Source organism: Camelus dromedarius, chromosome 24 (genome assembly GCF_036321535.1).
Source record: "Camelus dromedarius isolate mCamDro1 chromosome 24, mCamDro1.pat, whole genome shotgun sequence".
NCBI classification, from domain to species: domain Eukaryota; kingdom Metazoa; phylum Chordata; class Mammalia; order Artiodactyla; family Camelidae; genus Camelus; species Camelus dromedarius.
Genome location: NC_087459.1, coordinates 9,164,710 through 9,179,990, shown reverse-complemented (window position 1 = coordinate 9,179,990; position 15,281 = coordinate 9,164,710). Strand labels below are relative to the sequence as shown.

The 15,281-nt window shown below is 53.6% G+C and overlaps 1 protein-coding gene across 1 annotated transcript; it reads left to right on the top strand.

Annotated features, from left to right (window-relative positions):
• Positions 1-813: 813 nt before the first annotated feature.
• LOC105099771 (testisin) lies at positions 814-13,744 on the top strand. The gene is made up of 9 exons (XM_064478770.1): positions 814-818; positions 4,078-4,355; positions 5,979-6,061; positions 9,383-9,517; positions 9,628-9,657; positions 9,749-10,146; positions 10,876-11,159; positions 13,055-13,209; positions 13,505-13,744. The coding sequence occupies exons 1-9, from the start codon at positions 814-816 to the stop codon at positions 13,742-13,744; spliced, it is 1,608 nt and encodes a 535-aa protein (XP_064334840.1).
• Positions 13,745-15,281: the final 1,537 nt, after the last annotated feature.

The following is a 15,281-nucleotide window of genomic DNA, read 5'->3' as shown; positions in this document are numbered from 1 at the left end:
GTTGACCTCTCTGGTTCAAGGGCTGTTGGCGAACGTGGGACCTCACATGCCCCAGCTTTGAGCTTCTGCTGGGGCTGGGTCCCCTAGCTACATATCAGGAACCAGAGCACCCAAACAATCCCTGTAACGCTGGGGTCCTGGCTACCCCCCTCTGCTGCCCTCTTTTCTACCCACTCCTTCCTTCAGGAAGGACCAAGGACCTGGCTCACAGACAGGACTCCCATGACAGCAAATGTTTAACAAGTCCTCACCAAGTGCTGATTGGAGGTCTAGCACTGTGTCACTTGCTGTTAAAGTTATGATCCTTCATAGGACCCACATCATAAAGGCAGGCCTGATTTTGATCATCTGGAGGACTTTTAGCCTCTGTGTCTGCCTGCTGCCTGGGGAACAAGCCCCACCTAACTCCATAGAGCCTACAGGCAGCTTCCCTTCCTGGCAGGCAATGCTGCAGGGTACCAAAGTCACCAAGGTGGCTCTTAGTCATAGACGTGAACAGACAACAAACTGGGGTCCACAAGATCACCCTCAGAGTCAATGATTCATTAGGATTCACAGAACTCAGAAAAGCTGTTGTGTTCATGGTTATGTTTCCTTACAGCGAATGAATAACATCAGTGAAATGTAAAAGGTGCAGAGGAGAGTCTGGGGGAGATCAGATGCAAGCTTCCAGCTGCTTTCTCCCAGGGGAGCCAGGGGGACAGTGCTTAATTTTTCCAGCAACCACGTGTGACAACACTCATGAAGGTCTGCCAATCAAGGAAGCTCACCTGAGCCTTGGTGTCTGGAGTTTGGAGATTTCATCGCCTAGGCATGGCGTGCCTATGTAACTGACGTTAGTTCTCAGCCCCTCCAGAGGTCCAGCTGATACGTGTGGCCCAACGCCCTGCCGTATATCACATCATTAACATCAACTAACTATCTGGAGTGGCCCAAAAATCCAGGTCTACAAAGACAGTCTTCAGGCAGGACTTTTCAAGGGCTCAGAGGTTATTTCCTAGGAGACAGTCAAGGGCCAGTCCTTTCCTGGACTGTGAAGGCTTTGAACATCCTAGGCCTGTTCATTTAACCTTTTACTTTGCAACAACCAAGGATGAAGAAATGTTTGCAGAAAACCTGCATGTGCACCAGAAGGATCTGTTTGAATAAACTGAATTGACTCCAGAGAAAACTGAGATAATACATGGAACAGCAGACCACCAGGAAAATTCTAACTGGTTTCCTGTTTATAAGTATTAAATAAAAGCTGTTTATAAGCTTTAAATAAGAATTAGACTATAAAGTGAGAACCAAGAAAAAAAATACAAAAACAAACAAACAAAAAGGACTATACTTTGGAAGACCAATTGGAGAACAAGAAAGTGTTTGGAAATTCAAACTATTGCTGAGGTAAAACATTTTAGCCAAAAGGCAGAATAATAACATGGATATAGATAAAAAAAAAATGAATTGGCGCACTTGATAAAATAGGGAAGCGTGGTCAGAATTTGGAGCAAGGGGGAGGGTATAGCTTAAGTGGTAAAGCTCATGCATGCATGAGGTCCTGGGTTCAATCCCCAGTACCTCCTCTAAAATAAATAAATAAATAAACCTAATTCCCCCCAACCCCTGCAAAAAAAAAAAAAAAAAAAAAAAGAACAAACGTTTAAAAGGGGTAGATTCCATAAGAGAAAAATGTAGAAATGTGGAACAATATTCAAGGTTGGTTCTTGTCTTATCCATTTCCCATAATAAAAAAGGTTTTACATAAAATAAAACAAGAGGTTGAGAAAAGATGAAGACCAGGCCAGGCTACGGAATCCCCATTAGCAGATCCTTAGAAAGGCACGTACCTGTCGGCCAGGTACCTGTCTCCAGCACGGGGAGTTCTCCTAGCTTACGTGAGTCAGAAGAGAAAGACGCATCTCCTACCCCCTGTACATTCCTAACATAGGCAGAAACATGCTCACAGGATGTGATGAGCACATTTGGAAAAGAGAATCGTGCCAAATGCTTTGCTGGGTGTTCTAAGGAGCATTTGATGACAGCGATGATAAGGACTGTCGGGATGTCTTCTAATCAGATTTACTGAGAAATGTGTGGGCTCGTACATAATTCTGATAATCTAGGACTTCTCAAACATGATTTCTGGGACCATACAACAACAAACTCTCAAGCAGGCCGGATGTGCCTTTATCCCCATAAGGTATCAGTGAATCATATGAAACTTCTGTTTCTTTGGCAATCACAAAAATCCATAATACTGTTAGTGGAAGGAATTTACTATTTTCCAAGGATTCCAGCAAGTATATTGCAGTAGGGATCAAGCATAAGGAGGTTAAGAAATTTAACATTTGTAATTTCTTTCTAAATGTCTTCTTTTCTTTTTAAAATTTTTTTTTATTTTAAAAAATTTTTAAAAATTTTATTTATTGAATTTTTTTGGGGGGGGAGGTAATTAGGTTTACTTGTTTATTTTTAGAGGAGGTACTGGGGATTGAACGTAGGACCCTGTGTATGCTCAGCATACACTCTACCACCTGAGCTATACCCTCCCCACTTCTTTCCTTTAAAAAAAAATAGATTTGTTTATTTTTTAAATGGAGGTACTGGGGATTGAACATAGGACCCTGTGTATGCTCAGCATACACTCTACCACCTGAGCTATACCCTCCCCACTTCTTTCCTTTAAAAAAAATAGATTTGTTTATTTTTTAAATGGAGGTACTGGGGATTGAACCTAAAACCTCGTGCGTGTTAACCATGCACTCTACCACTAAGCTATCACCACCCGTGCTCTTTTTTTTTTTTAATTGTAGTATAGTCAGTTTACAATGTTGTGTTAATTTCTGGTGTACAACGTAGTGATTCAGTTATACATGTGTATATATTCCTTTTCATATTCTTTTCATTACAGGCTATTACAAGGTATTGTATATATTTCCCTGTGCTATATAGTAGCACCTTGCTGTTAAATACCTTCTTTTTATTTCTTTTTGATTGATGAATATATGTGGGAAAATTGCAAAAAGATGAAAGTGGCTGTGGATGATCACATATCAGATAACCTCAGATAAAAGAACCCAAGGCTCACAGTCTTAAGAATGAGATACAGGGGTATTTTACATTGATAAAAGTTACAAGCCGCTAAAAAGATGTAAGAGGCATTAGCCTTTCTGCACCAACAACAGAGTTTTGTATGATCTAAAGCAAAAAATGTCCTACATACTCGAGAAACTAATAGATCCACATTTTTTTTTCTCAGAAATCAAGAGATCAGGTAGGGGAAAAAAGCAATAATAGAGTATTGGAGTATTCACTGAGCATAATTTTTGACCTAAGTCAAACATTTGCGGCTGCTCTGAGACCCAACGTGCCCTCCAAGGGTAAACAGCTCCTCGAGGGGGAGCTGCCCAGACACTAGGTTGATGCAGGGGCATCGAGACAGATGGGTACTTTCTGAGAAGTGGAAGAAACTTAGGAATCGGAAAAGCCTCCCACATTCCTTCTCCCTGCCAAGCCAAAGGCTGGGCAGCTCTCCTTTCTTGCTCATACAACCTCTGTAAGGCCCCTGATCCAGAGGGCTGGGGCCACAGATGCAGGCCAGGCAGGGATGCTGGGCATAGGGTGCCTGCCATTTGTGATCAGATTTGCAGGTTGAGAATCCCGTGTCTCCTTCAGCGGCTCCACCTTCAGTCCCCTGGCTGGGCACACGGGAGAGTGTTGGGGAGACAGACCCAGCCCTGGACCTCCCATTGTCCACCTCCCAAGAAATAATTCATTTCCCCAAAACCTAAAGCTCCCACATCAGAACGTTCTTTGGGAACCCAAGCCTCAAGTCCACTGCTCACTAGCTGGGAGGACTTTGGACAGATGGCATCACCTCCCAAGCCTGTTTCATGCCCACTGAACAGAGCAAGTAATGGGTGCCTTGCAGGGTTGCCTCGAGGATTAAACAGGGTGCTTGTCATTGCTGGCAGGGGCTCAGCTCAAAAAAAGGCGATTTGTAATGTTAGGACCTATGAGCCAAGATCATCCTTAGGCCCTGCCCATGGGATCTTGGCACAGCCTTCACCACCCCTGACCTCCCACCCCCAGGGACCAGCTGCTGCCTGCCTACTTCATGCTGCTGGGCTCCGTCTCCTCCTACTCCCAGGCCAACAAGCCCCAGGGACTCCGAGCCCCGGTCCAGTTCATCACCCACCTGAGCTTTTTGGAAGAGCGGGGCACTGGGGACATCGCCCTGCTGCAGCTGGCCTTACTTGTCACTTTCAGCGACCTCATTCTTCCAGTCTGCCTTTCCAAACCCAGAGACCCTCTGGATCACCACACCTGGTACTGGGCCACCAGCTGGGGGAATATCAGAACAGGTCTAGGTAAGGACGCCCAGAGCTGGCAGGGTAGGTGAGGGGGTGACCCAGTGGGGGCCAGTCCTGACCCTCTGTAGGGCCAGCTGCATCTGCCACCACCCTCATACAGGACAGACGTGGAGTCTGCAAACACTGGTACGGCCACAGCAGGGGGAGCCACTGAAACACTGCCATGCCAGCTCAGCAGCAGCCTGCCACCCCACACCGTCCCTCAGGCTCCCAGTCTGTCCTTCCTATGACCAAAGGATTAATGCCAAGCCCAGCAGAGGGCTCTGGGATGCTGGTCCAGTCTGGGGTCCAGACAATTCTGATGGGCCAGTGCCTGTACCAATAATGCACTTAGAGTATTTGCATATTACCCCTGTCATCACAGGGTGGGTCCAGAGCCTGGCTGCTAGGTCTCAGACCTGGCTGGGTGACCTCCACCATCTTAACCAGGTCATGGTTTCCTCCTCCGCCAAGTGGAAATCTCAAGGTCCAGCCTCATGGGGTTAATGTGGGTTACATGGAATGTGCATTTCCCATACTCCCGACGGGGCTGGGCAAGAGTGAGCTCTTAACATATGTCAGCAACTATATCATTGTCATCATCATCATGTTTGTAATATCACCTCATATTTGTCTCTGGGGGCTGCCGGAACAAATGACCACAAACTGGGTGGCTTAAAACAACAGAAATGTACACTCTCACGGTGCAAGAGGCTACAAGTCTGACACCAAGATGTTAGGAGGGCCGTGCTCCCTCTGAAGGCTTCAGGGGAGGATCCTTCCTGCCTCTTCCAGCTTCTGGTGGCTCCTGGCAATGCTCAATGTTCCTTGGCTGGTGGCTGTATCACTGTGATCTCCGCCCTTTCACATAGTCTTCCCCATGTGTCTCTCTTGTGTCTTCTCCCTTTCTGTCTCTCATAAGGATACTCTCACTGTAATCCATTATGACATCATCTTAACTAATCACATCTGCAAAGCCCCTGTTTCCACAGAAGGTCACATTGTGAGGTTCCAGGCGGATGTGGATTTTTGAGGGGCACTATTTGACTCGCTTTTGAGCTGTGCTTTGGAGAGCCAAGAAGAGTAGGGTCATTGGCTGGACCACTGACTAGTCCACAGCCAGAGAGGGGCCCTGAAACCAGGTCCTGGTTCTTGCCCCACACCCCACTCTGTGTCCATCCCTACCCACCGCCCTGGCACTGGGAGGGCAGCCGAGTCCCATGGTGCCTCCACACCTCTGTGTGCTCTGCCAGTGGGAGGAAGGGAACAGGTCTTCCTAGCTTTTTTTTTTTTTTTTTTTTTTTTTTGATGTAGGTACCGTGGATTGAACCCATGACCACGCTCATTCTAAGCAAGCGCTCTACCACTGAGCTATACCCTGTCCACCCCACCCCAAGCTGCCTTGGCATGTTCCTCCGGGCTTGGTGAGCACAAACTCAGGGCCTTGTTCCTTGGGAAGTAGGGGAGCCACATGCAGAAATGGCTTCTTGCTGTCAGTCCACCTGAATGTGGGCGAGTAGGGACCAGCAGGCTGAGAGCCAGGAGGTGACCGCCTCCCCTCTGAGCTCTTCTCTCTGCTTCCCAAGAATCCCTCCACCCTTCACCCTGAAGGTGCTCCATCTGCCCCTTACTGATGTCCAGACTTGGGACATCTATACCACAAGTACACCAGCATCCCCAGCCAGGAGCCCAACATCCTTCAGGACCAGAAGGACATCTGTGGGGTGAGCCAGCACCTCTGGTGGGCCCCCAGGGCAGAGGATGGCAACACTGTTTTAAATACAATCGTCAATTCAAAAAGAAAAAAAAATGTTCCTGGAAATTGTCCCCCTTTCAAATATCCTATAAATCTTATCAAACGTGAAATTCCTGCAAATGTGCTTAAGCAAACTGTGACCATATCCCTATCCCTGAAGCTTTTCCTTTTGGGCCAGAAATCTCTTTTCTTTCCAGAAAAACAAACACTTGGATCCTTTGAACCAATTTTCCTGAGGAGTGGGTCACTTCTAAGCTGGGTTGACCTCGTCTTCCCTTGTTGGCTCTTACAAGTAAAGCACGCTTTATCTCACATCACCTCTTCGTGCTGCTTCATGTCAGATTTTTTTTCCATCAAAAACAAAGCCAAGAACCTTATTAGCCACACAGAAGCGCTCCTCTGAGCCCCTACTGGGAAATACACAGTGATTTAGAGACTAGAGGTCTCCTACTGTGCTGTGTATCCCATCTGCTTGGGATTTTGCTCCTAATTCCCCTGGTCAGTACGCCAAGGACACTTCACCCCCTGCAGCTCACCTGTCACTTTCCAGAGCTTTCTCCATGAAGCCCCGTCCCTGCTACATAGCTCACCTGAACCTGGGCACCCCTCCCTCGAGCTTTCTCTGGACACACATGTCCCTGTCACCGCTGTCTGTCTCCAGGGTCATATCCTGATGGCCAGCCAGCCTGGGAGGCACCCCCAGGTCCCTGGACCTAGTTGGGCTGAGGGGCAGCTCGGTGAGAAGCAGCCATGCAAGGAGGATGGGGGCTGTAGCTGTGGAGGGCCATCCCTAGACTGGATGTTAGAGCGTGCTGCTGAGTTCATGGCCGACCCTGCAGGAAAGGAGCCTGAGCTTGGTCTCCAGGATCATCCAGCAAGTGGAATACAGCTGCAGGCTGAGCACCAGGGACATCACTGCGGTCACCACGCACACCAGGCTCCATACACTCCTGTATCCAACATGCGAGCCAGGATGCCATGCTCGGGAATCAGCTGGGACATACCGGGGAGGAGTGAGACCCCCTCCCTCTACCCTTACCTGGATGACCCCTCCCCCATGGATGTGAACTCCAACTGCTGTTGCCCACCGTCCCCAGGAAGCTTTTCCTGCGGGGATCCAGTGGAGTGGCAGCCAGCTGTGACAGTGTGGATGAGGGAGGGAGAGGAGGACATGCTAGCCCCTCATCTACCTGGGGGGCCCTGGTGACCTCTGAGGGCTTTCCCGAGACTTGCAGACCCTGCCTCTTGATTCCAAAGAGCTGACAGTCACCAAGGGGTATCGAGGGGCAACCTGGTGAAGTCCATGCTCAGGGACACTCCTTGCCACTGTCCTCTTCCTGATGCCACCTACAGTCTTCCTCCTGGGCCAGGAGACCAGCAGCTGCCTCTCTGATGGTGACCACTGGAATCTCCTGAGCCAGAGTCCCTTCCCCTTCCCATCCTCTCCAGGGATGCTCTGCCAACAGCATCCCTGCATCCTTCCTTTTTCTCCTTCATTTTCCCTCCCGGTGCCTCCCTTCCTTTTGTCCTCCATCACCCCTTCAGTTCCACAAACATTCACCAGGTGTGTCACACACAGCCCTTGCAGGCAGCTGACAGCTACACACACAAATGACCAAACAAGATCCTGTTGGAAATTGCTAAGTTCTAGGAAGAAAATGCAACAGGTCAGTGAGAAAGACAGTCAGTGGGGGCATATGGGGTTTGCTTTAGATGGGCAGGGGCAGGCAATGCCTTGCTGAGGAGGTGACATTAGTGCTGAGACCTGAGTGGAGAGAAGAAGCCCATTGTGTGACCACCTAGGAGAGGAGTCCGCACGGAGAGGCCACCCCAAGGCTGGAGCAAGCTTGGTGTTCACTAGGAAAGGACAGTAAGAGGAGGGGACAGGCAGGTGGTCATGGGGAGGAGAGAGCTGGAGGAAGAGGCCCTCAAGGGAGGGGGGCTGCCTGGAGGATTTGCGCAGAACCTGTGGCTTAAGTGATCCTTCCGGTTGCGGTGGAGGAGGAGTTCCTGGCCCCTCCCTACAGCACCAGGAGGTGGTAGCTGGCACTGTGTCTCATGCAAGAAGCCACACTTATCCCTGATCCAGGGAGCTCACAGGGGGTGGGTCAGGCACAAGTGCTGCAGTGCCAAAGGCCACAGAGGGGGACCATCTTAGGGGAAAACTTAATCCTCTGTCCCACCCAGGGACCTAGTCTGTCCCTGAGTCCAGCAGCCAAAGCCCATGCCCCTGGCACTTCTGCAGTGTGTGAAATCAAGGTGTGGTAACAGGTCAGCTTCACTCTCTAGAGAAGTTTCCATAGTCACTGAGCACCTCGCATCTCCCCCAAATCTCCCCCAAGGTGCCCTGGGTCAAGGACACCATCTGAGAACCCTCTCTTCTCCACCAGGCAAGGTCTCTGGCTCTGCCTGCTCCAGCCTTGAGCAGTTAATTCCCATGGTACTCACCACCCAGGCCCTGCTGAGGGTGCTGCCAGGCTGGGCTGGAGACCCAGGGCTCCCCGGGGATACTCCTGCAAGTCCACACTGGCTTACTGCCTGGAGGGACCCCCCCCCCCACCCCCCCAGAATCCAACGCTGGGGGACTGTTCACTCCATGAACCTCACCACGCCCCTGATAGTGTTCAGGACACACAGAGGGGCACCCAGCAGGCACAGCCCTCCCAGGCCCCATCTGTAGAGTCACCAATCTCCAGGGCCTTGGGTGAACCTAGTGGTGTCTCTCTCTTCCTTTCTCTGGGAATTTCCTTCCCCCTCTGGATCTGGGGCAAGAAAGTTCATGAAAGTTGGTTACAACTTTCAAGGTTTAATCTTCAGGAGGGTGATACAAAGGGCTGGGACCTGCCGCTAGGGGGCAGCCTGGCCTGGCGGGGACTAGCCTGAGGCCAGCTCAGGGAGGGACCAGACCCAAGACCATCATTTCCCCAAGAAATGTTTGTGAGGGATATTCTCCTCCTGGCTCACCTCAACAGAGTTCGGCCTCTATCGGCACTCAGGGAGGACTAGGCAACTGCTGTCATGGGAGTCCTGTCTGTGAGCCAGGTCCTTGGTCCTTCCTGAAGGAAGGAGTGGGTAGAAAAGAGGGCAGCAGAGGGGGGTAGCCAGGACCCCAGCGTTACAGGGATTGTTTGGGTGCTCTGGTTCCTGATATGTAGCTAGGGGACCCAGCCCCAGCAGAAGCTCAAAGCTGGGGCATGTGAGGTCCCACGTTCGCCAACAGCCCTTGAACCAGAGAGGTCAACCTGGGGTAAGGCGAGGGCCAGGGTTCCCGTGGCTCCCTCTCCCCCAGGGGGCGCCCCAGCCCAGCACCGGAGCAGGCGGAAGAAGAGGGGGCGCTAAGCGGCGAGAGAAGAGGCCATGGACGCGCGGGTCGGGGCGCTGCTGCTGGCGCAGCTGTTGGTGCAGATCGAAGTCGGGAGGCAGGGTGAGCTCAGGCGGGGGCTGCCGGCGCAACTAGGGGTGATGGGGGAGGACGGGGCGCGTGGAGACCGAAGGGAGCTCACCTTCTCTCTTACCCCCACTTTCCCCACCCAGCGTTGCAGGATGAGGAACTGCTGCTTCCAGGTAAGGCCTCCAGGAGGCGCGCTTCTCTGTTCAGGGCACCTGGACCGGAGCTTGAAGGGCGCCTCATCTTCTCCTCTCTCCCCCGCCTCAGGTTTCCAGAACTCGTCGTTGCTCACATGTAACTGATGGGCCCCTGAGGGAGGGGCGGGCACCTGCGGCCCACGTGGGGCGGGTCCCCAGCGTCCCTGTCTTCCTCTGCTGCGCGACCCCAGGACACGCGGTTCCCCAGGGAGTCCCTTCCCTTCGCGCACCCCGGTGGCTGAGGGTGGGCGAGGTGGACCCGCCTTCTGCAGCTCAGCCCCGTGTCCGTCTGTCCATCCCAGGGCCTTGCGGCCAACGGAGCATCCCGACACGCATAGTGGGTGGAAAGGACACGGAGCTGGGGCGCTGGCCGTGGCAGGCCAGCCTGCGCCTCTGGGGCAGCCACCACTGCGGAGGGAGCCTGCTCAACCGCCGCTGGGTGCTCTCGGCCGCGCACTGCTTCGAAAAGTGAGTCTGGGGGCGGGCGGCCCGCTGACCCTGGGCTCTGGGTCTGCACCCGGGGATCTGCCCGCACATCGCACTGGATGCGTCCCGGGTGTGCTGGTGAGCCCCAGGCCGGGCTGCAGCCGATTACACCCACAAGGTCCCCGTTGGTGCTCCTGGAGGAAACCCTGTGCAGTTTCTTCCAGAATGTTCTTCCAGAACATTCCCATGCACATTTGTGTGTCTTGTTCTTTTCTTTTCTTTTCTTTCTTTCACTTCTCCCCAAATGGCACCACCTGCCTCCACCTTCCTCATCCCACCTCCCAGCGGAGGTGAGCCCCGGGTTGGGAGGAGTGAGGGGAGGTGAGTCAGTGCTGGACACAGAGCCTGGCCTGTGGGGATGGTCACCATGGAAGCTGTTTTGAGTCCAGTCTGCTGTGGCGCCTCCTTTCTGAGGAGGGCTCTGGGAGGTGCCAGGTGGTTGAGTACCTGGCCTGGTGAGCTGGCAGAAGAGGCACCCTCCTTCCCCCACTTCCAGCCCTCCCCCAAGTCCCCAGGTCGTGGGACTTTGCTGGAGGCTCTCTGGGCCCTCACCATTTCTGCCCTGGACTCTGGTGGGTAGAAAGACCTGCTAATGGTCCGGGGGGAGCCCCGCAGCAGCCCTGGCCCTTTCCCTTCAGGGAGCAGCCCCAGGGCACTCAGGTGTCCCATAGTCCCTCTGAGAACTCCTGACTGCTCTCTTTCTCCAACCAGGAACAATGATCCCTACGAATGGACAGCCCAGTTTGGTGAGCTATCCGCCATGCCATCCATTTGGAACCTACAGGCCTATTACAACCGTTACCAGGTGGAGCAGATTTTTTTGAGCCACGGATACATGGGGGGTTCCTCGTCTGACATTGCCCTGTTGAAGCTGTCCACCTCTGTCAACTACAATAAGTACATCCAGCCCATCTGTGTCCTGGCCAACAACTACGAGTTCGAGAACCGGACTGACTGCTGGGTGACCGGCTGGGGGGACATCAAAGAAGATCAAGGTGAGGCAGGGGCAGACGGGTCTGGTGGGGAAGGGGGCCATGCCACTGGCCACTTGTTTTAGCTGCACCGACCTCAGTGGTCCTCACCTGGGCTGTGCCTCTTCTTTGGCATTCTCTCCACGCTTGCTTTCCACTCCTGCTCCTCGCTAACAGAGTAGGCCTTCCTGGACCCACACTCAGCTCCCCAGCCCTTCCGGAGACTGTGAGCCAGAAGCAGAGTTGAGAGGGAGGCCAGCTAGCCCAGGCCTGCACCCCCAGCCCACAGGGTCAGAAAGGCCTCAGGGATTATTTATTCAAGCATTCTCCCCTCCCCCAGCCATTCAGTCTTCCCACTCTGCATCCTCCCCCATTCTTCTACATCCATCTCATTGTCTCTCCTTGCATTTTCAAGCTTCACTCCAGCCTCAGCTCTCTGCTAAATCTCTGCAGGAGTCCTTGGGCTTGCGGGAGCTCTCACCCACTTCTGTCTCACCAAGAATCCTTTGAAACTCTAGCCCCACCAATTAGACTGCCCTTCACTCCACTCCCTGGCCCAGCCCACTCCTTCATCACCCTTAACCACAGCGATCATAACAGATAAAGCTCCTTTTGTGCACTGTGTATACTTGGCCCTGTTCTGGGCTCCAGGGACTCTCTTCCTTCAGGAGCCTACCTACAAATAAGGCTGGAAACATTTTTATACCTACTTTACAGATGAGGAAGCTTGGAGAGACAAGGAAATTGCCCAAGGCCCCATGGGTCAATGGAGAAGCCAGAGCGTGGGCCCAGAGAGGGGAATGTGTCCCCGATGTCACACATCTGGAATTGGCAGGGGGGATAGAGGAGTCCACAGGAGACACAGCCCATCCTTTCCCTTCCCTGGGAGGGGCTAGAGAAAGGGCTTCTGTGCAGACTCCCTGGACCCAAAGAGCTGAATGGGTGTGAGCTGAGGGGCCCAGCCAGGCAGACTCTGTGCCCTTCCCACCTCAGCTGACTGGTGGTCACATCCAGCTCCCTGCTCAACCCTCATTCTCACAGGTGACTTCTTGAGCCCCACCTCCTCATCCCCAACCAGATGTACTGTGTGCTGGCTGGGAAACTTTGGGCAAGGCACTTCATCTAACTCAGCTTCCTCATCTATAAAATGGGGTAATAATAGTTCCCACCTGAGATGGTGGTTCCAAGTCTTGAAAGTGTCCATATATGAGCGTTTAGCAGAGTGCCAAGCAGACTGGAAGCTCTACTTACACATCAGCTTTTGGTGTAATTGTGGTCACCGTTCTCTGCGGGATAAGGAGGTGATTTGGGCCCAGATTTAGGAATTGGACAGACCTGGGTTCACATAGGCTCTGTCACTACTCTGGGAACTGTGCTGGGGTCAGGGGAGGGCATTTCTGCCCCGGAATCTTTCCTTACTTGAGAACTGGGCATGACTGCACCGCATCCTAGGGGTACTGCAGGAGCGCATCGTAGAGCTGTGGGCTCCGGCCCCGGGAATGTCCAAATGCACCGAGAGAGGCCCAGGGTGGTTCCACCTGCTCAGGCACTTGGGTGCTACTGTGGGACTGAATTAATCCTAAACCATCTCAGCTGCACTAGCCCCGCCCCTGCGAGTGTTAAGGTCTGTCCTCATTGCCTGGGACAGGGCCTGTCATCTGCATGCAACAGTTAGGGAAACAGAGTCTCAGGAAGGTGCTGTATCCACCTGCCCATCCATTAGATCCTTCTGTGATATTGTTCTTCACCCATGACGTTCTGGGGGCTGGGCTTGAGCAGAGGGATCAAAGGCAGTGTCCCAGCCACTGTGGGTGCCCCAGGGACCCCTCTCCCCCATAGCCAGTGCCATTCCTCCCAACCAGATGGCAGAGGTGAGGCTCAGGATGCCATCTTTTTCTGTCCCCTTAACTCCTCGGCAGGACTGCCATCTCCTTACATCCTCCAGGAAGTGGAGGTCGGCATCATAAACACCACCATGTGTAACCACCTGTTCTCCCTGCCCTCTTTCCGCCATGACATCTGGGGAGACATGGTTTGTGCTGGCGATCCTCAAGGCGACAAGGATGCTTGCTTTGTGAGTGTTCCATCCCCAACCAGGGCTCCTGGGCCCTAGTATCCCACCACCCCAGCCCCAGGCCTGAGAGAAATCTGTATCCCTGTACTTCATTTGGTCCTCATGTTGACCCTGGTGGGGAGTAGAGACTATTGCTCCATTTTGCAGATGCAGAAATTGAGGCTTGGTCACTTCCAGGGGGAGGAGGGGGTTTGCATTCAGTCTGTCCAGCTCCACAGCCCCTCCTGCTCTCCCAGCCTCTCTGCCCACCCCTCCGGCCCTGCCCCAGGCTGGGCTCACCCATGCTGCTCCCCAGGGTGACTCAGGCGGACCCTTGGCCTGCGAAAAGAAAGGGGTGTGGTATCAGATTGGAATCGTGAGCTGGGGAGTGGGCTGCGGTAGGCCGAACCGGCCCGGCGTCTACACCAACGTTAGCTCGCACTACGAATGGATCCGAATGGTTATGGTCAAAAACAGCATTCACAGGCCAGACCTCAGCCCGCCGCTGCTGCTCCTCCCTCTGCTCTGGGCTCCCCCATTCCTTCTGCTGGCCTGAGCCCAACAGGTGTCCCCTGGGAGTTGGGGCCATCTGCTGAGTCAGGCCTGTCCCCTTCTGTCTCCTTTGTAATAAACATATGTGCGTGTTCAAGTCGATGCCTTGCAGAGCTTTCTGTGGACCCGGGTGGCTTCCTGGACACCCTCATGGTCACCCAGGTCCCGTCCACCTCAAGATCACTCCTTAACTCCTAAGTCATTGTCCACCCATCTGCGCTGTATAGGTCTGGGTTGCAAACAACAGAACCCTCTCAGGTTAGCTCAATCAGAAAGATCATTTATGGAAGGACAGTAGCAGCACCAGGGTCCCTGGGGACTAGGGAGGCTGGAGTGGGGGTGCTGTGAGGAAACACCCCAGCACTCCTAGCGCTCCTGCCCTGTTCCCCATCACACAGACGCAGACGCTCCTGGTCTTGCCACGGTCCCCCAAAGGCTGACCTGGGACCAGGACGAGGGTGCAGGTAGTTTATTTGGGAGGTGATGCCAAGAAGCCCGAGGGAAGAGTGGGCAAACCGAGGCAAGGAGGGATGAAACCAGTGAGGCCCAGATGTGGAGGTTACCCTTGTGGGTACCTGAGGTGCAGTCCGGCTGGGGGCCCCTGAGAAACCGCAGGGATGCGCCTCAGCATCACCCAAGGAGGACAAGGATCCAGGCGAGGCCGCATCTCTCCTGACTCCCTGAGGTTGAGGGTTGTCCTGGGGGCGTGGGAGCTCCAAGCTCCACAAGGTTGCCTGGGTGGAGGGGGCAGCATCCAGAGTGTCTGTGCCCCATTCCAATTTGGGGTCCCAGAACCCAGCCTCAGCACAGCCAAGGGACCAGGCCTGCGGGGCTGACTCAGGCACCTCGGAACTATCCAGGCAGCTCTGTGTTTTCACCAGATCCATGAGCACTGTGAGTGCAGGAAGGCGTGAGGGGCTGTCATCCGTCTAGATCTGTCCTCACTCCCCACCCACAGCGCCCATCCTCCTTACTCACCTGTGAGCCCCAGGAGGAGGCCTGGTTCCCCAAACAGGGAGGGTGTGTGAATGCTGGTGGGCGACCCCCAAACCAGATGGAAGTCTCCACTCCCTGCCTGCCAGCTCAGCACCCCTGACTGCTTCCCAGTGCTCCTAGGGTCCTGGCCCAGCGGGCACCCCACCCCTGCAGGGACCCCCTTCCATCACCCCCGTCACTATGTCCCCCCTCGGCTCTGGCCGCCTCCATCCTTACAGGTGCTGCTCCCTTGGTCTAGAATGTTCTTCTCTTTCCTGGTTGACTCCTGCCTTCCTCCAGGCCTCAGCTGAGACCTTGTCTCTTTTTGGGTGCTTGCTGCTCCCTCCACCCCATCACTCCTGCTCATCACCCCCTTTACAGCCCTCCAGGCCAACTGTCACAGTTTATCACTAACGTGGGCTTTCCCACATGGAGGGCCCTCAGCCTGCAGGCTTGGTGCACGAGGCCACAGCAGGACCGAGTAGCACATGCTCTCCCTGTGAGTGACACAGCAGGCCCACTTGGTGAAGACATCCAGCGACCCCACTGGGAATCGGTGCCCAAGG

What these genes read in the sequence shown, in the direction of transcription:
- LOC105099771 (XM_064478770.1), top strand. An exon ending in TGAGGAACTGCTGCTTCCAG is followed by an intron (nt 9,658 to 9,748) that starts GTAAGGCCTCCA and finishes CCCCCGCCTCAG; the next exon opens with GTTTCCAGAACTCGTCGTTG. An exon ending in GCCGCGCACTGCTTCGAAAA is followed by an intron (nt 10,147 to 10,875) that starts GTGAGTCTGGGG and finishes TTCTCCAACCAG; the next exon opens with GAACAATGATCCCTACGAAT.